This window comes from Lissotriton helveticus, chromosome 6, assembly GCF_964261635.1.
Source record: "Lissotriton helveticus chromosome 6, aLisHel1.1, whole genome shotgun sequence".
Taxonomy (NCBI): Eukaryota; Metazoa; Chordata; class Amphibia; order Caudata; family Salamandridae; genus Lissotriton; species Lissotriton helveticus.
In genome coordinates this window covers 1,262,882,735-1,262,908,924 of record NC_136067.1, presented here as the reverse complement: position 1 = coordinate 1,262,908,924, position 26,190 = coordinate 1,262,882,735, and the positions used below count along the sequence as shown (strand labels likewise).

General features: G+C 44.5%; 1 protein-coding gene across 1 annotated transcript in view; it reads right to left on the bottom strand.

The window, feature by feature from the left end:
- VTA1 (vesicle trafficking 1) overlaps window positions 1–26,190 on the bottom strand; it is a 470,640-nt gene that overhangs the window by 177,597 nt on the left and 266,853 nt on the right. The window contains exon 5 of the mRNA XM_078648987.1: window positions 6,705–6,810. Within this exon, the coding sequence (XP_078505113.1) occupies window positions 6,705–6,810 (106 nt within the window). The remainder of the gene's footprint in view (window positions 1–6,704; window positions 6,811–26,190) is intronic.

The following is a 26,190-nucleotide window of genomic DNA, read 5'->3' as shown; positions in this document are numbered from 1 at the left end:
GTAGTACAATACATGAAGGATGTAGTGCTGTGCTGTGAGTACATTGTGAATGCATGTGCTGAATGTATGTATACCTATGAGTGGAACAGTACATAAAGCATACAGTGCTGTGCAGTGTGTACCTTGTGAATGTGTGTGCTGGATGTATGTGTGCCTCGGAGCGGTACAGTACATGGATGGTACAGTACTGTGTAGGTTGTATACATGCACTGGGTGTATGTGTGCCTGTGGGTGGTACAATACATGGAGGGCCCTGGGTTCCATTTTGGGAGACCCAGACCTAAATGGTAAAACATTGAGAGAAGTAGAGAGATCCCTCTAGACAGATGTATGTATTACTTCACTCTTGTAAGCTGGGTGAAACACGCATTTGAGAGGGGAGTTCAGAGAACAGTCCTGCCAGAACTGCCAGGCAAGATCCTTCCTGAACCGGAACACAAGCACCCTAGGTCCTAGTTAGGGCTCATCAGTCCTGGGTTGCTTGTGTTCTCATTCAGGGAGGACCTGGCCTGGCAGATCTGGCTGCATTGTTCCTATTGGAGCAGAGTAAGGACTGATTTGGATACAGGAAGGTCTAAACTGAGGTGGCGTGGTGGGCGAAAACTAATGGACTGGGATGTAGCCCGAGCGATTGACAGTGGCTGAGATTAGTTCAAGCATTACACCCATCACCTTTTTTTTATGCCCTAAGTGCGATCGGCATTTCCTGAAGTGGGTCCTGTGTCACTGGAACCAAGCTATATATGCTGATGAGCCCTAATAAGGGTGAAACTGGTCCTGGGTTGATGGCTGGGTCCAATTTGAGGTGGCCTGGTGGGGGAAAAACGATGGTTGAGATGAAGCTTGAGCCACTGTCAGTGGCTGATATTAATTCAAGAATTCCATTCATCACCTTCTTTTTGATTTCCTCTTCATTTCCTAATGCTTCTGAAAATGTTTAAAAAGTCACTGGAATACTGCTGAACCATGACAAGTTTCATCTGGTTGCCACTCATAACCTACAATTAGTAGGAGCAATTTTCAGGACAGATCTGGCATGGGTTTATCTGCCTCCTGCTAAAGAATGTAAACTTTACATCCAGACTGACAACTCTGTTCAACAAAGAAGGCGAGATTGGCTGAAGGTTCAGGGGTATATCGCTACTTGACTGCTGATTGTGCTCTGGGCTCATCTATGTTTGCTTCACATGGACAGACTACTTTTACAGTGGTGGACTCCAGCTTCAGAAGGTTATGTATCAATGATCCCATAAACTCCAATCTACCAGGATCTTCAGGAGTGGCTTATTAACGACCATTTGGGCAAATGTCTTCTCAGCCACATCTACAAGTGTAATCACAATCGATGCAAGGAGATAGGGAGCAATCCCGATGAACCATTCAACAGAGAGACAAGGAGGTCCAGAAGAAGCAGGTCACTAATCCCATTTGATGGAATAAGCCAGTTTACCTGGCTCTCCTGCACTTTCCCGAGACCACTTGGGGCTTATTTATCAGGATACGCAAAGACAATCAATTGGACAAAGCACACATCAACATGCAGGAAGATTTCAAGATCCCAAGGCTAGTTCCTTTGGCCCATGAGATATGTGCATGGGTGGAGGCAAATTTTCATTCTCTGATGCAATATACCTTGTTTCGAAGGAGAATGGGCATGTGGACGAACTGAAGCAAGTAGCTCACTCTTCAGTGGATCTGTGTCTGTATCCGATCCTGTTTCAGAAATTGAAAACTATTTTCTGAGTTCCTTGGCTATATCTATTTGCCACAAAGGACAATGGTCTCCATCCCAGGTTTTAGTCTCCGGTTTCATCATAAAGGGCATGGGGGCATGGATTCCCTGGAGTGGAAACAGAATTGGCTGTATGCTATTTATTATTTCCCTAAATACCTTGGGTTTGCGGAAAATCAGAGACATGAGGCCAGAAGTATGGTTAACCGCGCTGTGTTGACCTCGGTATTGTTTACTTCTGGTTACATCGATCCACCCACATTAGATTTTTTTTGAACAGCTAGGATTAAAAGTCAAGGGTTATCTAAATGATAGCTACAATCCCACCGTCCAGGAACAGTTAGGATCTAATGTTGTCACTGTGGAATTTCGAATCTTGGTTTCAAATCAAAGAAACGTCACGCTGCGTCTTGTGAGCCAAAGCAATGTCCTTAATTTCCTTAGCAATGGCTTTCTTTTAAGCTTAGCTATTTTTACATGCAGAAGCAAATGGGCAGCTAATCAGGCTTTTGGAAGGCCAGAATATGCTTGAGTTTCCGATTTAGCAATTATACTTCTTAAAGTTTTTTTTTTTCTGCGGTGACCAGTAATCCATTCACAAGGTATACCTGGGGATTTGATCTTAATGCTACGATCACTTCAGGGTGCTCACTTTGAGCCACTGCAGGAAGTAGACTCAAAGTATTTCTCTGCTTACATGCATTTTTTGATGGCGATCTGTTAGACTCAACCAGGGCACAAGTCCTAAAAAAACAAGTGGGGGGGGGGGGACGCTGACGTCGCAACAGGAAGTGATGTCACGAAAGGTGGCTTGCACCATCGGACTCATTGCCTCCCCTCGCTCACCCCTTAGATGCGATTGTATCAGAGAAGCCAGCGCATAAGCAGCGTTCTGAGTGAGCTCCGATCTTGTCCCAGAGAGGCCAAAGAGTGAATGTGTGGCTCCATTTGCTCCAGTTATCGTGCTCCCGTTAAAATAAGTGGGGGGGGACGCCGTCCACCCCTGAGGTACCCCAAATCGAGCCCTGGTTTCAAAGCATTAGATGCCCATCTCTTCTGTCCTGCTTTTTATGGTCTGCTTGACAGCACAGCTGTTGGCAGACAATTACGTGATCATCACTAGAGAGGGGGTTTAGCTCCGCTAACATGTTGGGAGCCAGGAGTAAATGGTTTGATTGTGCAGAAGTTGTGTGCCTCCACAAAAAAGTGCCTGCCCTCGACGCAGCTGTGATCATTTTGTTAATTTATCCAGCTGCCTGAGATTGACATTTCAGGGGCAGACACATTGCACTGGAATGCTATTTAAGTGTCTTAAATACCTAAATAATGTATGTTCTTCTCTGGCAGTAGCATAGATGAGAGGAGAACAGTCTTTAACATAAAGGGATTTTTATTTCTCTTGACAGTGCAACTTTCACCTGACATTTTTACCTACGCCAATGTTATTCTACAGTTCTATGCTTCCTCACAAATACATATCGATTCCCATTCTATTTACTTGTAATGTTTCACATTACAATGCAACATTCCTTTAAAGCCAGACTTATTAGCATTGCCAATATTTGTTTATAATTTTTTCCAGCCAAGGTTGTTTCCAAATGTTGTCTTTGATTTCCTTTTAAGGCTTCATGCAGTTTCCATCGTTCTCAAGAAGTGGTGCTCTCATTTCTTTCACTTCTCCTGCTTCAGAAGAAGAGACAATACCATGCATTTTAGATTTACAAAGGGTTTTGACCATTTATTCAGAGTACTGCGCAAAACACTTCTGCTCAATTTGTTACTTGCACTGGGTCAGGGGCCTTGTGCTTCTATAGCAACTTTTTGTCGCTGGTTTACAACCGCATTTTCCACAGCTTATAATGCAGCTGGTAAGCAACTTCCACAAATGTGGTCAACTAGAAGGGTTGCTGCTTCTGGGGCTTCTTTTAAGAGGGCCTCAGTGAAGGACATATGTGATGCTGCTACTTGGTTATACTCATGCACAACTTTATGGCCCTTTATAGACCTCACACGAGTGGAGGTTTTTCATCTGATTTTAAAATACAATTATTGTCTTCTGTAGAGGGTGAGCATTAACCTTGATATGGTCAAGTAACCATTCTACGAGGATCAGACGCGCTTGTGGTTGGTGCTATTACACATTAACTACAATGGCAAGGACTGAGGCCGGACACTTGTAAAGATTTATAGGTTAATATAACCAATTTGATTCTGACAAGGGCAATCACAGGTAAGTGGTGCCCAGGAACCAGAGATGGCCCTATAAGCTTTAAGTAAGTAAAGGTCTCATGCAAGCCAAAGCTTTTTGCACAGAAAATTGACAATCCTAGTTTAAAACAAGGGAAGCCTTGATTACGCATTCCTACTGTCCAAGAGCTTAAAACAAAGGAATGCCTGTTAATTGTAAGCAGAAAGCTGATGAAAAGTAAACACAAATCCATAAATGTCCTCATAATGAGTGGATACAACCAGTTATTAATGTCACTTAACAATTCCCACTTAAAAATTTCAGACATTTGTTAGAATCATTAGTCATTGGATTGGGTTTCAGGTAATTCAACTTGATTCATTTGACCATAGGCAGTTTGTTAAGAACAAAAAGGCTATCCTTCAAGTGCCTAGGGATGAGGCACAGATGCAGGTTTCTAAATGTATACTACTGACATTGCAGACTATATTTCTAGGTGATGACTTTAAAGAAAACCTGCCTGATCTGTAATTGCCAAATCAGTTCATTTATTGCTCTTTCCATTTAGTGAAGCCACCCATGAAAAGTCACCAGTGATGTTCCTCGCCTGAGGTTATGTCCAGCAGGCGGGTAGAAGATTCTCTCTGTCAATCACAACAGATCAGTGGACACACTTATTTCTTTTCCAAAGTTCTGATTTTCCTCACTGTAAACAAACGTTGTTGTGAAAACAGGAACCATACAGGCCAGGTAGGTGATAGAAATTGATTTTTTTATAGACATGTAGCAGTTCCCTTCAGGCACCTTTTGCTACTTTAATCTCATTGCAGCTCTTTCTAAAGAAGGGTGTATTAGGTTAAAGGCGGAACACAAATCAATTTTGGTGGACTGTGTATCCAATATTTTGTGTGCGCTTAAGAGGAGCCTGAAAGTGAGGACTCAGGCAATTTAATCTTTTGTCATGAAACTGCTGATTTCTCTACATTCCCGGTTGCAGTTGAAAGTGAAGCCAATACAATGATGGACAGAGTGGTGAAACTTTTCAGACACTCACCCCCAGTCACAGATCTGGGTTGAGTCAATTATCGTTCTTTAGCTCACTTCGTCACCCCAGTGTGGACACAGCCATATGCAAATCAGTCTTGACCCTGTGCCTCATGGGAGCAGTCCAGCCCGAGCTGCCAGGCCAGGTCCTCCCTGGACCGGAAACAAGAATCCTGAGACTGGTTTTGGGGTAACACCCCTCATCAGCCAGGCTAGCTAGAATCCAGTGGCACAGTGAGCAAGGGAAACACGTCTGGGTATACCCTGCCAACTTAGGGCAAACAAAGCAACACAAGGAGATGATGGACGGAATGATAAAACTTTTCAGAAACTCACCCCAGTCACAGATCTGGGGTGAATCCATCATCAATCGTTAGCTCACTTCGCAACCCCAGTATGAACCCTATTTTGCTCAACCTTATGTCTCAAAAGACCAAGGAACATAGGGAATGCAGGGACCTCAACACAAGAGAAACAGTGAGAAAGGAAACTGCTGCACTAGTCCATTCATTCCTTAAGTCTCTCCATTGAGGCGCGCACCAAATCATTTTGTGGCTGTGTCAAATATGTGATGTGGTGTTTGTGTTCAAGGTGTACTGACATCCAAACAGCCATCAAGCCTAGAGGTGGAGCTAGTATTAATTTCTGCAACCTCGGACAGTTGTCAGGATTAAATTAGTATAATCAAGATTTTCAAGCTTGGAAGACTGAGCCAAGCCACTTTCAAGCATTCAGACGTTCAGGACAGTCAATAATTCCTTTACTGCCAGAGAAAACAAAATTTAAATCACATGTATCAACTCGGGAAATATCATGAGGGCTATTCTGACAGTGATATGACTTAAGATATTAAACAAGAAAACAGTATGGATATATAATGCAACTGGTGCTCATGTAAAGCACTAAGGGCCATATGTATCAACATTCCGTTTTGCGATTCCTAAATAGCGATTCTTAAGGAATCGCTATTTAGAAATCGCAAAATGGTATGTATGTAGAAATCAGCTTCTTTTTGGCGATTTCTTAAAATTCCTTAATTGCGATTAGCAAATTGCTAATCGCAATTAAGGAATAATTTCCCATTCATTTCTATGGGCCAGGAGGCCCATAGGAATGAAGGGGAAATGTGCGATTAGCAATTAGCTAATCGCAAATTGTGCATATTTTCAAGGGTGCAGGGGTGTCCAAAGGACACCCTGCTGCACCCCTGAAAATGACATGTGTGCGCATATGGTGCACATACATGCCCTAAGGGCATGTATGAGCGTCACATAGCACCTTTTGTTTTAAAAAAAAATGCTTTTTTAAAGGAATTCGCAACTTACCACCAACTTGAAGTTGGTGGTAATTTGCGATTCCTTAGGGACAATTAGCAATATTTGTTTGCATCATACATTGCATTGAAGGAAACGCAAATCTTGCGATTCCTTAAAATCAATCGCAAAATAAGGAATAGCAAATTGTGGGATTCCTTATTTTGAACCACATTTGCTTAATACATACCATATTGAGTATTCGTATTCGCAATGCAAATTTCGGCCTTTGCGAATGCGAATTTCAATGATACATATGGCCCTAAGATACCTTTGGGTTGAGTTTGCACTATGAATAACTTTTTAAAAAACATTTTTCTTTAAATGGTGATCTGAAGCTGCATACCACATTGAAGAAAAAGTGTTTGAATACCAATGTGTCTAGTTCAATAATTGCAACTTTTGAAAAACAAGTCCAAAGACTTACCGTAGCCTTCCATTGCAACAGGTCCAGCCTGGGGCGTCTCTCCTTTCTTTAGGCAATTGTGAATATATGTCGCCTTCCACCTGGCATACTTTCTGTAATGAAGATTCTGGAAGAATGCATACAAAATTGCATATGATACTCGCCAAAATATAATGCATGGAAACAAATGTTCACATTCGCATTCGGCAAACAAGCAAATAACATGGGTTGTGCTTTCTTAGTAATAACGATTTTCTTTATACGTCATAGTCATTTAGATCACCGACTTAAGGCCTCGAGACCATGGGCACAGTATGGCAAGACTCTTTATAGTGAAAGACACTGTAATAACATAGACGCAAGCAAAAAACTAGGTCATAATATAGAAAGCATGATATTTTTGTGCTACGTTGGAGGGTGGAACCGATAAAAAGGTGGCTTGAGGTCAGAAAAGGTCTGAAACAACAAGTAACTTTCGTTCAGTAACGCTCTTTGAGTTAGAAAGACTATCTAACCGCAGACTCCTCCCCTTTGAATATTTCCCAGGTGTCAGACAGGATCCGGAAACTTTTTCAGCAATACCTCTGTCGTCAGTAGGTTGTGCCATGCAGTTACGAACAGACGCTGTTCCTTTCCGGAAATGGCACACAGCATCTGAATAGGCGCCACTTCTGCGCGCTAACAACAGTTGCTTTCGAGGCTGTTTCCACCCCAGACCCAGAGCCCCAACAGCAAACTGACTTTAAACAGAGTGCCGATTCCTAGACTTGAGAGTCGAATCCACAGAGCAGGGAGGATCAGTGAGGAATCTGCAGTTAGATAGAGTCTATACCAGAAAGAGCATCACCGAACGTAAGTGACTTGTTTTTCTGATTATAACTGAAGAGTCCTCACCTTTTGAACAGATACAAAATCAGTGCCTATTTGGTGGTGTGGCTGAGAATGGACTCAAATCGAAAAGCCCTGTAGGACAGAGCAGACGAAAAGCCCTTCTTGGCAAACATGGCTGTCTAGATAGTAGTGCTTTGTGAACATATGGAGTGATGGCCAAGATTCTACCAGACAGATGTCCAGGTCAGGAACTCTGCATGCTGACGCAGTAGCAGCTGATTTGGTACACATGAAGTCTGAATGTTGACCAATGCGTAGCAGATCTTAATGCAGTGCTCGATCCAGCAGGAGATGGCCCTTTTCTGAACAGCATTACTTTTTTTTTTTGCAACCGTGAACCCCACAAAGTGCGGATTGTCCCCCCCAGTGTTCTCTGGTATGATCAATTCAAAAACTCAGTGCTCCTTTGGTGTCCAAGCGATGGAGTCTCTCTTCCTCATCAGATGAGAACGGTGGAGTAAATGTTCACCAGCAAGATCATTCTTTTGACCAATGTAGAATTGACACAGAGCCTGTAATTCACTCACTCGCTGATGTTATGGTGACGAGAAACACCTTTTTCAGTATGAGGTGTGGCAAGGGACAGCTATGAAGAGGCTCAAAAGGAGTGCACATAAAATATGTGAGAACCAAGTTACAGTCACACTGTGGCATGACGAAAGGTGCGGTCCTTTCAAAATACGCATCACAACAGGTTATTTAAACGATAAGGGCGGGAGCATGGCCAGCAGCCTAACATGGCGGACGCCTAGGTATGGAGCTCTGGCACTTTTCTCTTGATTTCCTCGCCTCAGGCCCGATTCTAATTGAAATTGGGCCAGCGACTTCAAGGTTTGGGACAGATATTACCTGTGCAACCATTCAGGATTTTACTCGCCCCCCATATATGAGACACTAGTTACTGGTGTTTGCTTCTGTTGTTTTCGGGTTGGTGGGGGTAAATAAAAGGTCACAACACTACCCTACATGAGATGTATATACATACCCACCCACCTGCACCACAGGGCCCCCATCCACTGACTTGCCATGGCCTTAAGTCCCACTTTACGGGTTTTAACATATAATGTTGTGGCCTCAACAGTCCTAAAAAGAGAGAGGCTCAGCGTCTTGTAGAAGTTGAAGAGGTTTGGGGGGATATTTGCCTGTTACAAGCGATGCACCTCCTCAAAGAGGACCAATGCAGACTGCACTGTAGATTCTTCCTGCACTAATATAATGCCTGGTCCCACTAAAACAACAAGGGTTGCGATTTTATTTAAGGACCCCACAAGATTCCATGAGCAAAGGGTCTTGACTGTCGACTCAGGGAGATTGCTATTGTTACCGGGCAACTGCGAGGGCACCCCATCACGATCAAGAACATCTACTGCCCAAAGGCTGGCGAGGAGACACTCTTAATACCCTAAGTACAAAAGAAAGCCGGAGTCACAGACCAACCTCTTCTGATTGGGGGCAACCCCAATTGTGTCATGGACACTACCCTTGACAAGTCGCAACAGATGGTAGGAGGTACCCCAACATTGTCGGCGCTGGGTAAGACTTTCATCCAAAAGTTGGGCCTGACTGACAATTGGAGATACTGACACCCAGTACAGACTATTTCCACTATTCTGAGGGTCACAACACCTATGCCAGTATTGTTTTGACGGCCATAGACCACATGAAACTGAGAAAAGCCACGGGCCAAGATGGCATTACTGTCGCGTTTTATAAGCTTTGTGCCCCACTGATACAGCCCTTACTAACTGAGGTCTATAAACAACTGTTTCGGTCTTGCAGACGGACCTCAATCATCTTTAGCAAGGGCCACTATAGCACCAATTGCCAAGCCAGATAAAGACCTGACCTGGTGCCAATCCTACCGGCCCATCTGACTCGTGAATAATAGAGCGCCGAGTGTGGTGGCTGTATCCTTGTGTCGGACCGGTGTGTGGTTATCTTTGTTTTAAACTGCACTTGCACTTTGTTCTTTTAAAATTCAATTACCTTCTGCAACCTAGTTTCCACGCTGCAAGCCTCGCGCTCCGACCCGTTCTACCGCAGCTGAGGGCTGTTTGCGTGGAGGGCGGACCGGGGAGAGAGCGAGACACGCCCCCCCCGACGCTGACTCCTTCATAAGGTCCATAGCCTCGTGCCGTGCTGCAGAATAATAGAGCGCCGAGTGTGGTGGCCGTATCCTTGTGTCGGACCGGTGTGTGGTTATCTTGGTTTTAAACTGCACTTGCACTTTGTTCTTTTAAAATTCAATTACCTTCTGCAACCTAGTCTCCACGCCGCACGCCTTCCGCTCCGACCCCGTTCCACCGCAGCTGAGGGCTGTTTGCGTGGAGGGCGGACCGGGGAGAGAGCGAGACACGCCCCCCCGACCCCTCCCCCCAAGGCATTTATGACACCGACGCCAAGACCGCGCAGCGAGCAGACGCAGCGGGCACGCCAAAGGCAAGCCCGTCTGCGCCCGTCCGCGGCCGATCGGGGCCAGGGGCCATAAACCCTACATCCTGCGCACCAGCAAGAATGACCTACAGCTCAGGCAAGCTCCACGAACTGAGGTGCAAAACACCTAAACCCTGCGACCACTCTTGGCATCCGGCTGTCCCTCAGATCTCTTGCCCACTGTGCGGCTTTCAGTTCAAGCGACCTCCCCCTAGCATCACTCCCACAAACAAATATAAGATGCTCCTTTTAAACTGCAGATCCCTTGTAAAGCACTCCCTAGAAATTCATCTACTTATCCAGGACCTCGATCCAGATATAGTTTTTTTGACCGAAACATGGCTGACCGACGACTCCGAGCCAGACCTTGTCCAGGCCATTCCCCAGGGGTACCAAATAGCCCGCGTAGATCGAAAAACGGGGAGGGGGGGGGATGACTGGCCATTATTTTCAGAGACACGTTCCAGTGCCGTGGCTCCCACTACCCTATCCCAGAATGCGAAAGCCTTTTATTTGCGATAGATTTCTCCCCCACTAATACGTTTTCGGGAATCCTCTTATATCGTCCACCAGGAACTTTATCAGACTTCGTCTCTAATCTTCCCCCATAGTTGCCAGTCTAGTGACCATGCCATCCAATTTTACCCTTCTCGGAGACCTCAACGTCCACATTGACGACTCCTCCAATCCCACTGCCCTCCATCTGCTCGCCAGTCTAGCGGCCTTACAACTTACTCAGTTAGTAGCCTACCCAACCCTTATAAAAGGCCATCTCCTCGATCCTATTTTTAGCAACAGCCCAGAGCTGGAAGTACATACTCGTTCCTCTATCCCATGGTCTGACCACCATCTAATCTCATTCGCCTGGACAGCTCCTAATTCACACCCGACTCCACAAACTAACATCTCTCTATATAGGAATTGGTTCAAACTCTCTTTGGAGGACTGGCGGACCACTCTGGATAACACCAGACCCCAGAACAACCCAGACCCCACCCTAGCAAATGAGAATTTCAATAGTTGGATCTCCAAATCCTTAGACTCTGTACTGCCTTTGAATCACATGGAATCTAAGCGTAACTCTAAGACCGCCCCTTGGTACTCTCCCGAACTGCGCGATCTAAAAAGTAAATGCAAACGTCTGGAAAGGAAATGGAGACTAAACTTCTCCCCTGCCAGCAAAACCAACTATAGAGATATTATCAGGACCTATAAAAGGGAAATCAAATCTGCTCAATCTATCTTTTTTGCAGAAAAAATCAACACAGCAGCCTCCAAACTGAAAGAAATTTGTCGGATTGCAAAGACCCTCCTAAAACGTCGAGAACAGCCCCCTGATCCCTCTAATGCACAAGCCCGCTGCAATGATCTAGCTGACTTCTTCTCGGAAAAAATACAAACCATCTATTCTTCCTTCCTCCCATTTCCTACTTCTGCTCAAATAACAACTATCCCCTCCACTGATACCTACCTCACCACTCCCCTGCAATCCTTTCCTCCCCTTACTCTCACTATACTAAATTCTATCTTACCACAGGTTAAATCAGGTTCCCCCAATGGCCCTGCTCCGCCACGCACTCTGAATATGGTAAACGACAACGTTTCCCCAACCGTACTCAACCTACTTAACTCCTCCCTGGCCACTGGCTCAGTTCCACCCCCTTGGAAGTGCGCCATGGTTAAGGACCTTCTAAAAAAAAATAAAAACTTGGATCAGACAGACTTAAAAAATTATAGGCCAATCTCCCTACTTCCCTGGATGAGCGAAATACTGGAAAAACATATCAATACCGCACTAGTAGATTTCATCGAGTCTAACCATCTGCTCGACGACTCCCAAACTGGTTTTCACCCAAGCATGGGACCGAAACCACGCTGTTGGCAGTGACGGAGGAGGCAAGGCAGATCCTGGACCAGGGAGGATCAGCCGCCATAATCCTCCTGGACCTAAGTGCCGCCTTCGACACTGTCAATCATAGCACACTACTCCTCCGGCTTGCGAACATCGGGATCTCAGGCAAGGCCAGGTCCTGGTTTGAATCTTTTCTCACCGATCGTTCCTTCCAAGTGTTCGAGGGGAACACCACATCCCCGAGTAAGTCCCTCGTCTGCGGCGTCCCACAGGGCCCAACATTGTTTAATGTCTATATGGGGCCACTAGCTGAGGTAGTCCGTCCGTTTGGAATAAAAATGATCACCTACGCGAACGACACCCAGCTAGTGGTGTCCCTCAACCAACTAGACTCTAATCCCGACAATCTTAAGACCTGCTTGGAAGAGGTCTCCAAATGGATGACTCTGTCATACCTCAAACTGAATGGTGAAAAAACCGAGCTAATGCTCCTAGGCAACCCCTCCCACTAGCTCTTAAATCACTTTGGCCCCCCTCACTTGGTACACCCCCCGCCCCTAAGGACAAAATCAAGAGTCTAGGCATTTGGCTTGACAAATCCCTCAATCTTAATGCTCAGGCCACTAAACTGTCGGCGACTTGTTTTGGCCTACTCAGGCTAATACAGAAGATTCTTCCTATTTTGCCCTTTGAAGCTAGGAAAACTATGATCCAGGGACTTGTTCTTTCCAGACTGGATTTTGGAAATGCTCTGTACTTAGGAGCCCCCCAGTCCACCCTGAACACCCTCCAGATCGCACAGAACTGCGCAGCCCGCACATTACTCCAAATTCCCCGGCGTATCTCGGTTAAGACCGGACTGCGGAGCCTTCATTGGCTGCCAATGAGACGTAGAATTGAGTTCAAGGCACTATGTATCTCCCACCGAGCCTACTGGAAAACAGGACCGCCCATTACCCATTCCCTGATCACTGCTTATATGCCTGCAAGACATCTCAGATCATCGAATTCCTTCATGGTGACAGTCCCTAGGATTAATAAAGTCAGATGTGGAGGTCGAGCCTTCTCATACAACGCATCAAGGCTCTGGAATTCCCTTCCCCTCCACCTGCGCGTAGAACCCAACTTTAAAGACTTTGCTCTTTTCTTATTATGACTAGTCTTCAACCCTCACTCCTCGCTCATAATTCTGTAGCGCTAGGACGCCTCAGGGTAGCTATCGCGCTTTATAAATCTTCTTTCCATTCCATTCCATTCCACTCCTAACACTCAAATTATGGTTAAAATTATGGCAACCGGTTTACAGGCCTGCCTCCCCAATCTGATCCACGCAGATCAGGCAGGATTTGTACAATCTCGATCTACCAGGGACACCACCAAAAGCACCCTACATGTCATAGATCTAGCCCAGAGACGTCATAGTGAAGTACCTCTGCTTTCCCTTGTTGCGGCAAAAACATTTGACAGGGTAGACTAGTCTATGCTGAGAGCAACCCGAGACAAGGTGTGATTCGGCGTGTCCTTCAGAGGTTGGATCGAAGTGCACTATGCCTCCCCAATGGCTGGAGTTAGGGTCAATGAAACAAAATCGCGGAGGATTTGGATAAAATGAGTTCCAGACAAGGCGGTCCCCATTCCCACGTATTCTTCGCTCTGTAGCTGAAATCCCTTCTTCAGAGGGGAATACTAGACATTGGCAGGTCTTAAAGTAAACCTGAGGAAAATTACTGGGCATGGTAGTGTCTGGGGGAACAGCGCTCTTCCATAAACTCCAAGCGGAGACCTCCACTTCCATTGAATGCTTGATTCCCTTCCCGATCTGAAGGTGTCTGACCCGGATCTCTAAACCTGCACTAGACCCAATGTCAAATGCTTAATGCAAATCTTTAGGGCACTCATTTCATCCTGGCACCTGCATGCCCTTTCTTTGATAGAGAGAATAGCCTCCTTTAAAATGGCAGCCCTCTCCAAGATACTGTACATGTTCAAGGCTCTCCCCCTGCTGCGAGCAGAAATAACACAACTGACTGACAACTGCAAAATCTTTATTTGGGAGGGGAAGTGGCCTCGATTCAACTGCATGACTAGCACTGGGCATCTGACATGAGGGGTCTGGGAATCAAGCACTGCAAGAACTATATTTGTTAGGTTTGTAATGTCCCAGAATAAAGGGAGTAGGTATCAGCACTGGTAAAATCATTTGATGAGTGTGTGTGCGGCGAAGGTGGGGTGGTGGGGATGTAGAGCGAACATCCCACAAGAAACGTTCTAGGTTCACGACAGGAGAGCCTCAAAATGGAAACTTCGATCTTGTGCCAAAAAGCAACGTATGAGGGACCTAAACAAATTAAAACTAAGACCCCTGGACAACATAACGGATAGGAATAGAGCAGTGATTCCCAAACTTTTTAGAACCACGTACTCATTTTCAGAACGATAAACTTTCGCGACCCATCTAGCTTCAATGGTTATGAGGCGGTGGCAATTTCTATTGTAATAACAGCAATTGTTTATAGATGTCATGACTTTGATCTCTACCTTTGATATTGGACTGCGGCCAGACAAACAAGGACACTGAATTGCCCTGGCTGGAGTTTAAGAGACCACAGTTTTAACTGAAAGGCAGATAAGTTCCACTAATAAAAAAAGTTTGCCATCCAACTTTACCACTACAAGTCCCATGTCATCCTTCACAAAGAATTGGATTAAGTCTAGTTTCAATAACACTCACAGTACATGAAAAGGTCGGGTTTTAAACACCGGGGGTCAAAGATGATTTTTTGCATCAAAGTACATTGCTGTATTTCGGATCTGGAGAAATTGAAAAAAAAAAGCAGGAAGAGACACCAAGAACTGAAGATACAGTATTAATATCTTATATAAGATTGCCAAAATAGTGTCATATACATCGTAAACGAAAAGCAGGAACAGCTAAAAAAATAAATGAAATACTCCTATTTCACTACAAATTCTCAGTGTGACTTCATTAATTTTGTAACTTCACTACAGGCGAGGCTGTGAAATAAAATGATGTATTCGCATCAAGATAAATGGCGTCAGCATCCTTCAACAGGTGCATTCCACTGCCAAGACAGGCATAAGAAATGTGTGGGCTAGCACCAAATGATTCGATTGTAAATGCTTTCTGGACGGCAATGGTGTCGTGATAGCAGCCACTTAATCAATTTTCATTAAAAAAATGATTAGAACGTTTCAAGATGCACCTATCTTGAATACCAAGCCTCCGGATGCAAGTCTGGTAGAAACAAATTTCGACCATGCAGCCTTATAGGTAGACCATCACTGCTTGATTTAGGAACTAGGGCCCACATGCATCAATGTTCCCGTTTGCGAATTCTTAATTGCGTAAATTAAGGAATCGCAATTAAGAATTTGCAAACCGCTATGCATTAAGACATCGTGATTTTTTTTGTGATTACTTAATTTTCCTCAACTGTGATTCACAATTTGCGAATCGCAATTAAGGAATCCCTTTGCATTGATTCCTATGGGCCTAGAGCCCCATAGGAATGAATGTGAAGGCATTCTCATTTTGCGATTCGCAATTAAGGAATCGCAAAATGAGAATGCAATTTCAAGGGTGCACCCCTGAAATGTACCTTTAAGTGCTTTTTACACACACACATGCCCTAAGGGCATGTGTGTGTAAAATTAAACTTTCAAAAATACACTTTTGTGCATTTTTGAAAGTTTTCGCAAATTACCATGAAGTTTAACTTCATGTTAATTTACCACTTCCTATTTGCGATTTAGCAATTAAAAAAAAATCATGCATTGCATTTAAGAAATCGTAAAATTGCAATTTCTTAAATGCAATCGCAATTTAAGAAATCGCAAAAAAATTGCGATTTCTTAAATTGCGAAAAAAGCAAAAAAGCTTAATGCATCCCAAAACAATGAATTGCATTCGCAAACGGCCGATTTTTGCGATTCGCACAGTTTGCGAATGCAATTCAATTTGATGCATGTGGGCCTGGGCCTTGAAAAGCGAAAGCTAGTCAAATCTTTTCTCAGCTGCTGACTTCTGTATTCCTTTTGTCATAACCTGAAACAACTTAAAAAGAACGTTCCCTTTTCTTTTTATTCTTCATTTCAAAAGTTGGCGACTCAAAGTAGTGAGTCAAACATGCCATCTGAGGGAGGAGGACAAAGATGGAAGCTTGTGTGTTTGGGAAAATAGTAAGCACTAGCCGTTCTTTCCCGCAAGTTCCCTTATGTCTAACTTAATGGAGTGTTTTAAAAGGGTAATGTAATCAGAAAGGCATTCTGAGGCTCATTGTTAGGGGTCACATAGCTCCTGTAACTCGACACGGCATTAACGACGGCCCCTCCAATCAGCTTGCTCCAGCCAGGCAAGCTTTCAGGGGGCAAAGCGCTATTCAATAGAACATTGTCCACTCCCTGCCAGGGGTCACTGCACGGCTCACTGCAGAGCATCTGAAACAACAAGCAGTCTGATGAACAGTTTTAACGCTTGAAGTTAAAATGATTAAAAGAAAAACATAGTTGGCAGTGTTTCCACAACACTTTTGCAAATGTCCTGTGCTTTACCACAGGGAGAACTCCATCCCGGTTGCGGCGATCTCAGCTGTCAAGTGAACAAGCATTGGCAATGCAATAGGTCTGCAATTTGCGAGAGTTTAAACTATTGTAAATGACACCTTTTATGTATCGGTTTTGCTAATTAGCACATAAATAAAATGCATTGTCATTTACATTGGCAATAGCTCAAACTTGTAAACGCGAGACCAACTCAAAAAAGAGGCCGCCATTGTCCCGGGATGCTCGGAAAGTGAAAGCACGTATGGTGTGCTGAATGTAGCAGGAAAGCCTGTCCTGGCTGCAGTAGGTGAAACTCATTAGAGAAAATAGTGCTTACAGACTAAAAAAGACGTTCCGTGTAACAACCTAAGTAAAAGGGTCAGTCCTCATGGGAGGTTACAAATGAAGACGAGGCCGTACTCAGGAGGGACTATCAAGCCTAATAACGAATCAGAAGCCAGCATTTACGAAGGGCAATGATACAAGGAAATGACAAATATGGGCGGAGAGTGGGCGGAGCTTATTCCATACTCCAATACAGCATGCTGCAGCACATGCGCTGCCCAGGCTCGACCTAAAAATTACTAGTACTAAATTTGCACTCGGAAATTTGGCTACATCCTCTGTTTAAGGGGGAGGAGAGGAGTAAGTCTACACTTTGCAGTAAATCTACACTCGGAAATGGTGAATAGCTAAAAGTGGTACATTTGCTACAAATTGTATGAGTATATTGACGTGTGCCTCAAGAGAGAAAAAGTTTATTTCCATTATCACCCTGTCCTCCTTAATATCAATTAAAAAAAAACACAAAACATGTGATAATGTACAGGAACATCTAATCAAGGTGGGATGAGTCCGCCTATGAAGACGCATGCAATAAAAGTGTGTGCAAGGTTTTCTCTTCATTCTAAACGAGATCGGTTTCTTTGAAACCTTGTCTTACTAATACAGTCAGTTCATACGGTACATTACCACACTTTTTGAGTGAGTTATATTTACAGCTGGAAATATACTTATGTGTACATTTGCGCATAGGCCAAATAGTTTAAACTTAAGAGTAGACAAAAATATTTTTAAAAAATACAACAAAAAAAGCATTGGCAACGTAAAAGTTTGGCTCACCAGCCATGACTTTGAAACGTACTTGTTTTTAGGCAGATGTAGACGTGGTCAGAAAAAAAGAAAATTGCATCTCTCGCAGTGTACTAGAGCCAATGGCTGAAATGGACTCACTCACTGTTCCATGCTCTGTGCCGTGGTGGACAGAATTAAAATTTGAATCTCAGATGGACAGACCAAAGAAGGGTAAAAGTGGTAACACACTTTCTTGTAGATACTAGACTGCAGAACCACCTTGTCTGAGATCCAACTGCAGATTCCTCACTTTTAGAATATTCGCCAGGCACAAGACAGGATTGGAAACGTTTCATAAATTGCTCCAGTTTGCCGGTAAGTGACACTGTGCAACTCAACACTGGCTTAATTTCACACCGCAAGTAACAAAGCAGAGCTGCATATAGGCACCACCCCAGTGCACCAGTCAGTTTCTTGCTTAACTCTCTGCGCGTCCTTGGACACAAAGAAAAAAACAATTGATGATAACAGTGTGCGTATCTCTAATTTGGGACCTTTCTAGGTAGTAATAAGAGAACACTCCACAGAATGGGAGGTGGGAGGGCAGTGGGGAATTTGTGGTTATATAGTGTATCCACTAGAAAGAGCATTACTGAAGTCGGTAACACGTTCCTCTGTTGGACAATTCTAATGAGGAATATTTACCTCGAGAAAGACACCCCCAACCAACGGTGGAGGGTCTGTGGAGTGGGCACAGACCATTAAGTCTTGCAGGCCTGATTGGGCGAAACACCCTTCCCATTAGACCTTGTAAGCAAGGCAGTAGTGCTTTGTGAAGTAAACACAAGGAGATGATGAGTAATGCTTTGTGAACATGTCCACTGCCGCCTATGTTGTGGCCTGACTGATGTCAAGGACAGAAAGTCCACGTGTCAATGTAGTGGTGGCAGCTTTAGCCCTGGTCACGGGGTCCCAGACTTATCCAGAGGCTGCTTTTTTGGCAATGCGTAGCAGATCCTAATGCAGACAACTATCCCACCTCAACAGTTTTTTTCTGCACCATCTTCCTATTCTTCATCCCAGAGAAACTGACAAAAACTTATCATCCATCCGATGGTCCTTTTTACGGTTGAAAGAAAGACTTAAAGCTCTTTAGCGGTCCAACCAATGGAGTCTCTTCTGCTCTTTTGCAGGCTGAGGAGTCGCAAAGAATGCTTGGAAAATGATGGATTGGCCAGTGTGGAGTCATGACTTTAGGCAAGAAAGCTCCCAGAGTCACCAGTTTGTCTGGAGAACATGTAGTGTAGGGCAGTTGTACCAGGAGAGTCCAGGAGTTCACTAATGCAGGGGGCAGCGCAAAGAAAGTACACATGAGAAACCTCAACACCAAGCGTGACAATGTGGTATCACAATGGCGTGAGAGGAAATATGCGTGTCAAACCTGTAATGAACCAGATCACAATAGGTGATTTAAACAAGGATGGTTAGTTCGGAAGACATAGAGAGGCTGAAAAGGTCGAAAAATAATCTTTAAAATTGGCCACTACAATGAACTTGTTAGCCAAAAAAATCTATACCAACAATAAAACATCTGACATTTTAGTTTGTAAAGGGTCTGCCTTGCTCATTCACACCAGGCCACAAATCTGTCCCAGTGCCCGTGGTAAATGGACTCCGTAGATGGACACCTGGTAGCAAGGATAACATCCACAACCTCAGATGGTAGACCAAATGCATGACAACTGTTGCTGATCTCTCTCTCAATGCTTGGAGGTGTAGATTGAGCATGTTCTGGTGCAGAACCCTGCCATGCTACTATAACAAAAAGGTCCTTCTGAGGTGGTAGCATGATGGGGGGGGAATGGGTGGGGTGTTATGGGGGATGGGGGCAAGACACTCAAGCCCACAAGTTCTGGGTACCACACTCTTGTAGCACCATCAGGAGCCAAAAGGATGACTTGGGCATGGTTGTTCCTGATCATCTTCAGAACTTGGGGCAGGAGAAGCAGAAGCAGGAATGCTGCAGGAGTTCAGCATTACCCCCATAGCCGGAATGCATTTCCTAGCGAGAATATTCATTGGAACTCCATCAAGCAAAAGTTTGGACACTGCGCATTCTCGACGATGGCAAAAGGATCTAGCTAGGGTTTCTTCCATTGTCGGAAGATGACCTGTGCCACCGCGGGATGCAGATGCCATGCGTGATCTGCCAAACGCTGCTGGCTGAGTTTGTCCACCCTGGGTGTTCAAGGATTCAGCTATGTGGTTCACTATCAGGGAGATTCCCTGATACAACAAATTCCACAGATGCAAAGCCTCTGTGCGCAGAACCAAGGACTCCACTCCACCCTGCTTCTTGGTGTGCCACATGGCAGTGGTGTTGTTCATGAGAACCTGTCCCCGCCTCCCCATTAAGGACGGCAGGAAGGACTTCAACGCCAGGTGCATGGCCTGCAACTCAAAAAGAATGATAAGGAGCCAGGTTTCCGGCAGAGACCACAGTCCTCTGATCTCCACCTACCTCAGATGGCCTTCCAAACCCAGAAGTGACACATCCGTCACCACTGTCATCTCTGGGTGAGGAAGGAAGAGTACAGGAGAATTATGCACACGCAGACACAGTACTGGATATCGCAGGCGGTCTCATCCAAAACCTCGATGGCATCTAACAGGTTTCAGTGCTGCTGGGCCTATTGGAACATGAGATACCTCTGCAGAGCCCTCATCTGCAACCTGACAAATTTGACAAGGAGGATTCAGGAGGCTCAAAGGCCATGAAGCCTCAGAGTTGCTCTCACCTTAGCGGACAGAGGCTGTAATATTGGGTTCCTGCAGCGGAGAATGATTGGGAGGGCTAATGTCTATGGTGACCTGTGTGTTTTTGTCAGATCCTATCTCTGGCCTTGAAAGGACTGGGGGGACTGCAGTGGGGGCTGGGAGACTTGCATTGCCTGTATGCCAACCCTCTTTAATAAGCCTCCACATTTCCTAAACTGGTGAGGAAACAGTTTGGCTAGGGCTTAAAGGCATAGGGAGGGTGCATTGGCCCTACTCTCCTTAAAACATTCTAAGGGAGAATCAGCTATCTCATCAAATAGACTTGAGCTATTGAAAGGTAGATCTCCAAGGGATGCCTGTATAACTCCTGAGAAACCTGTGGTTTGCCAACCACGCGTGGCGACAGACAAGGTGCCGACCGCTCATCCAAGACAATCAGTAGTGTCAAGGTCAGCAGAAATCACGCATTTGCCCGCATCTTGACTATATTAAATGGTCTAAGCCAAGGAGGCCCAAGGTCTTCCTGGACTGCCTGCAAGAATTCGCTGGCAATGTCCAATAGGCAGACTGCATTTACCAACCTCAATACTAGGCTAGCCGAAAAGAACATTTGTTTTCCGAACGCCTCAATCCTCCTTGACTCCTTTACCAGTGGGGTTGTAGAGAATGAATTGAGGTTTACCTTACTGTTGGAAGCCTAAATAACCAGACTCTCTGGAGGAGGAGGAAGAGGATGCCTGAAGAAATCAGGGTAGCCTGGCCACCTGCTTACTCACCAGTGGGTTTAAAACAGGGCCGGGACCAAGTGACCATTAAGGTGTCAGTGAGGGTTTCATTGATCGAAAGCAAGGGCTCAGATAAGACAGGCCCAAGTTGTAAAACGTCTAAGGACATTTGCCTTTACTTCACCAGAAGGCAGCACTGGTTGAAGACCTCAGTAGGTCGTTGAATTATCACAGTAAAGGAAACACTCTTTTCCATTGAGGTCCAAGATGCAAAATCAACTCGGTGTCAGGGGAAGCACCAATCCTACTTGCCTCCTGTAAGTCAATATAGAACCTAACAACATCATAATGAGGGGCTAAATCATCCCAATCCTCACCATTGTCATCTTTGGGTGATTAAAGCTCAAATCAAGAGTCTGAGCCAAAAACACAATGGAGCCATGGTAAGGGAAGCACAGTATCGGACTCAATTGAAATGGAGAAAAGGTGCGATCTAGCAGGTTCAGAGCATGACCTTTGTCTGTGTCAAGACAAAACCGGTTTGGGGTTGGATATCACAGTCAGCTTTGGACTCTCCTCCAGTGGGGTTAGCGTCGATGAAGTAGAAACCAATGCAGATCTTGGAGCCAGATGAGAAGTCTGCACCTGTGCTCCAAAGGGTTCAGGCGACACAAAGGATAAATTCACTGGGGGTCCCTGCGGATCCCTGAAATCCAAAGGCATGCCAGAGGGAGCCGGAAGAGTAGCAAAGATATGCAGCTTGGGTTCCTTTACTGTCTCAACTTCCTGCTGCGTTGCTGGTGGCCCATGCAAGTCGGGCGCTTTGGGAGCAACTGTGGAATCAGCACCTCAATCGGTGATTAGAAGTGAGACAAGTGGCCCCTCAACACCCTAGCAACTTTTCTTTTGATAAAGAGTGTCGGAAAGGGGTTGAGACCTGGGTTGCTTTCTTATGTTGCCACATGGACTTTGACTTACTGGAGGACTTTGATTGCAAAGAAACTTGCCTTGCGGAAATGGCCGCCGAAGTGAGAGCAAATTTTAGCCCTTAACTTGCGCCAAGAGAGTGACTAACTCCGGTCTTTGGTGACATCCAGCTTCACTTCATGGTCGAGTGCATAAAGCTGCGCTGCTCACACGACTTGGAATTGTATCCTACGTCCAAAGACATACACTGTGAGACTCTCTGACTGACATCTGTTTTCTGCAGTCACTGCATGGCTTGAAACCAGTAGCTTTAGGTGGGGACATTGTTAAGTTGCACAGTGGATGTGTTTTCTGGAAGTCGTCGACAGACATACTAAAATGGAGCGGAGCACCGGATCTGCTTTTAAAAGGCACGGAAACCAAGGCACGGACATCGGCGTGCAGGGGTTGGCTTCATATGCTGCTCCACACCATCACTTCCAGGCTGAAAAAAAGCCAAAGCGAAGATGCTTGGTGTCACCTAGTGGCATACAGAAGCTCTCCTCTGAAAAGTTTCCTCCTCCACCTTGGAGTATTCTAAAGGTGAAGAATCTGCAGTATCCATCAGAAGCAGCTTTATATATTTCTTTTTAATTATTTCTGTACCAATAAAGAGTCATGGGTGGGGGTACTTCAATGATTTCAGCACACTTCAGGGGTCTGTTGTGACACTGGTTCCTAACGAATGGCTTCTGAGTTTCTGGTTTGAGTGTGTGCTGGGGATGCCCAAGTATAGATTAGCTGGTGCTAATGCTGCAAGCCATACATACGAGTATTTGCGATTTCTGGTTATTGGCATTAGAGGGGGAAATGATGCATGGCATTTTGCGATTGTTTACTGGAACATTTCAAACAAGAATGTACAGTTGCAGAGCAATATAGGACCGGTAGTGATCAACCAAAAGTATTGGTGACAAAGTTGCTGCTTGTGAGGCTTTGGCAGCATGCTCGCTTGTGAAGCTGAACTGATGGTCAGTGAAAGTAAACAGATCTAGCCACAGCTCAGGAAGCCTCCAAGGACAAGACAGCATTAAGGCATCAGAATAGAAAGTAAATAGCAGCACTCTGCTATCATTCATAATTAAGTGAGCTAGCATTGCAATAAATAACTTCATAAGATTCATGTTTTGAGGAATGGCATATAAAGGTCAGATCAAAAACCTTGTACGTTCATGAGTTTGCCCTTCATTTTTTTAAGGCGTCAATGTCCATGAGGTAACATGCTCTTCACAATATTTCTGTCTGCTAAGGAACAACAGCTGCTGTGCTGTTCTTTTGGTAATTATATTTAGCGACTGTTATTTTGAGGTTTCTTTGACTCTGATCCAGAACTCCTTTTCATCAGGTTCCAGTCTTGTTTGGGGCACCAGATACCACCATAAAAGATGGCTGTGTAGTAAAATCGCTTTTGCAGCCAGGGCAAAAAATCCATAGCAAGCTTCTCCAAAAATGCACATTGGCTGCAATAACTGGCAGAACCAGATCGGGAAGATGAAACCCCATTAAATGGTGGTGCTGGTTGAGGGTTTAACAGGTAGGATCCTGCACAAGCACCAGAAGAAGGAAGACTTGATTTGGTGTCCTGTGGAAGTCACAGAAGCCTGTGGAGAACAGCCTGGACACTGGATGAGGCAACTGAAGCTCTTCGCTACATGCCCGATGGACTGTATAAGGATGGGAAGAAGAGACTTGAGTTTTTATGTGAGGTTGATTAATGTCTGTTTGAAAGCGTTGTCTTACAGTTAGGGAACGTCCCTATGGTGCTACTAAACGGCGTGGAGCATGGCGACTCGGATAAATCAACATTGAGTGTATTGATATAAAACAACTATATGAATAATATATGAAAAGAAAACATGACATGAAGTGATCTCCAACTACTAAAAGCCAAAAATTAAAGACATTACCTGAGGAAGCCATATTGCCCGTATAAATTTGAGAAGACTCCTAGAGAAGTCCTGCCATTTAGTACCGGATACTTTCATTTACAAACATAAGAATTTAAGGACTGTTTCGTATACATGGAAGAGATAGAAAACCCTCTCTAAACACTGAACTCCATAATTTGTGCAGCGCCCTTGATTTATAAGAGCACATCTAACAATTTGCACGTACTGACTCAAGTGTCCTCAAATTACGCCTGGATTCTGTGCATGATCTGACCTAAAACATACCCTGTATCCACAAGTGTAGGATGATAAATTCTGTTGGTCCTGAGGAAGGTGGTTTCAATCCACCGAAACGCGTTGACCTGGCGTTTTAAGTCACTGGCATCACCTGGACTACCTCTATCGCAGAAATTAGATGTTTAGTGTAGTATGTTTTGTGGGATGTATGAATAGAGAGTGATTGTTGGAGGATGTGTGGTTATCAGGGTTCACCTAAATGATTTGTCTGTTCTAAAATTCTTGAATAATGTATTGCTTTTTTAATGTTTATAAAAATCGTGAAACAAATTTTGATATAGTGAAAGTAATTAACTTAAAAAAAGGTAAAGAATGTGTTTATAAAAAATAAAGAAAATAATGAAAATGATATAAAACCACGTTATCTGTGCTGATTAAGAAAGTTTTTTTCACTTTGAAATGCATTTAGAACAATGTCAAATATAAAAGCATAAGGCCACAGGGGAATTTGGTTGTGGTTGGTTGCTGAGCGCGATTTTCACGTATTTATCCAATCATATACGAGACGTTTAAACGTTGTCCGTGGTTTTCCACCAATTTTTTATTCTTGCAAAGGAAGTTTCTCAACTTCATTCTTTCATGAAGTGTCATCCTGGTTATATACAATGCTGTTTCTTTCACAAGTCCCAATGCATTTCGGGCTCCGCATGAGCCCTTCATCAGGGGAAATCTCCTGCGCGTGCGGTGAACGGTTTGTTAGTTGTCCGCGAACTGCTGACAAACAGTCATTTCTAAAACACTCTAAAGGTCAGAGAGTGATTCCTCCGTGGCACGGCACAACCTTCGCAGCATCCCCAAAACCCAGGCAGTGCAGGTTCAAAAACCTTACCAGGTTGATTAATGTGCCATGATCGCTCGTTGTAGACTGAATGTTATACTTGGCTGCTAAAAACTGTCACCTACCCTAGGCTAGAAATGTGAGGGTGTTACACGTAACTATTTTGAAGGAAGCACTAACCTTGCAAGATCGGTTTTGCTCGGGTTCTCGAGCAACTTGCTCAATTCTAGTAAATGTTGACTGGAGTAGAGTGGGTGACTATAGCTCACTGCCTCAGCCAGAGATTTGTCGGGGGTCATTAGAGAGTTCCGATTTACTGTGGGTGGAGAGTGGAGAATTAAAGGCCAAGTACAGATATCGATGTACAGGCTAACGGGAAAGTGGCAATCACTAGCGCTTTAACTAGGGCCTGGGTAATATAATGCACAGTATGGTGCAAAGTGAGACTACCACACCCCAGCTCAAACTGATGGCATGGAACTTCAGAGGCCTGAATAACCATAAGATCATAGCATACTTTCATGGACATAACAGACATACTATTGTTTTCAAGAAACTGACCTCTGAGTCAACCTCTGCCCAACAATGGACAGACCATACATTCTTCTTGCCATATGCCTGGGAAGGAACTATAGTGATCAAAACATATAGCACCGATTCAGATCCAGAGGGACACTATCTTATAGAACAGGGTATATTGCAGACGTCCCATATTAATTATATAAATACCTATGGCCCTAATCATAGTTTCCCCAAGTTGTTCTCCTATTCTATGTCAAGTTGTGAGGCACTGCAACCGCACATAACAGAATGGGGAGGAGACTATAAATGTAACTGTATTTATTCAGCACATACTACCCCTGACGACTTGTTGAAGAGCTTTACAGTGAGTAGCATGCTACTCTGGATCCCAAGGTTAGCAGTTAATTCAGTGGTTATTGAAAGAATTGCATATATGTACTCCAGTTACATAGCGACAGATTATATTCATACGAGTTAGGTTTGACCATTAGTGGGGCTCTGTGGTTTCAGGTGGATGGGCGGTGAGATAGATAGGCTTGTAGAGATTAGGTAATGTTAGGTTACATGGATAGGCTTTTAGAGGAGATGTTGTGATCTATAGAATGAGGTCAGCCAATTGCAGAATTACAATACGAAGGATTAAGACAGACACTTAAGACTGAGATGAGGCTATACTCAGAAGGCATGCAGAGGATGGAACTAAGAACATGGCGTATTTTTGGTTGGGCTTGAAAGAGAT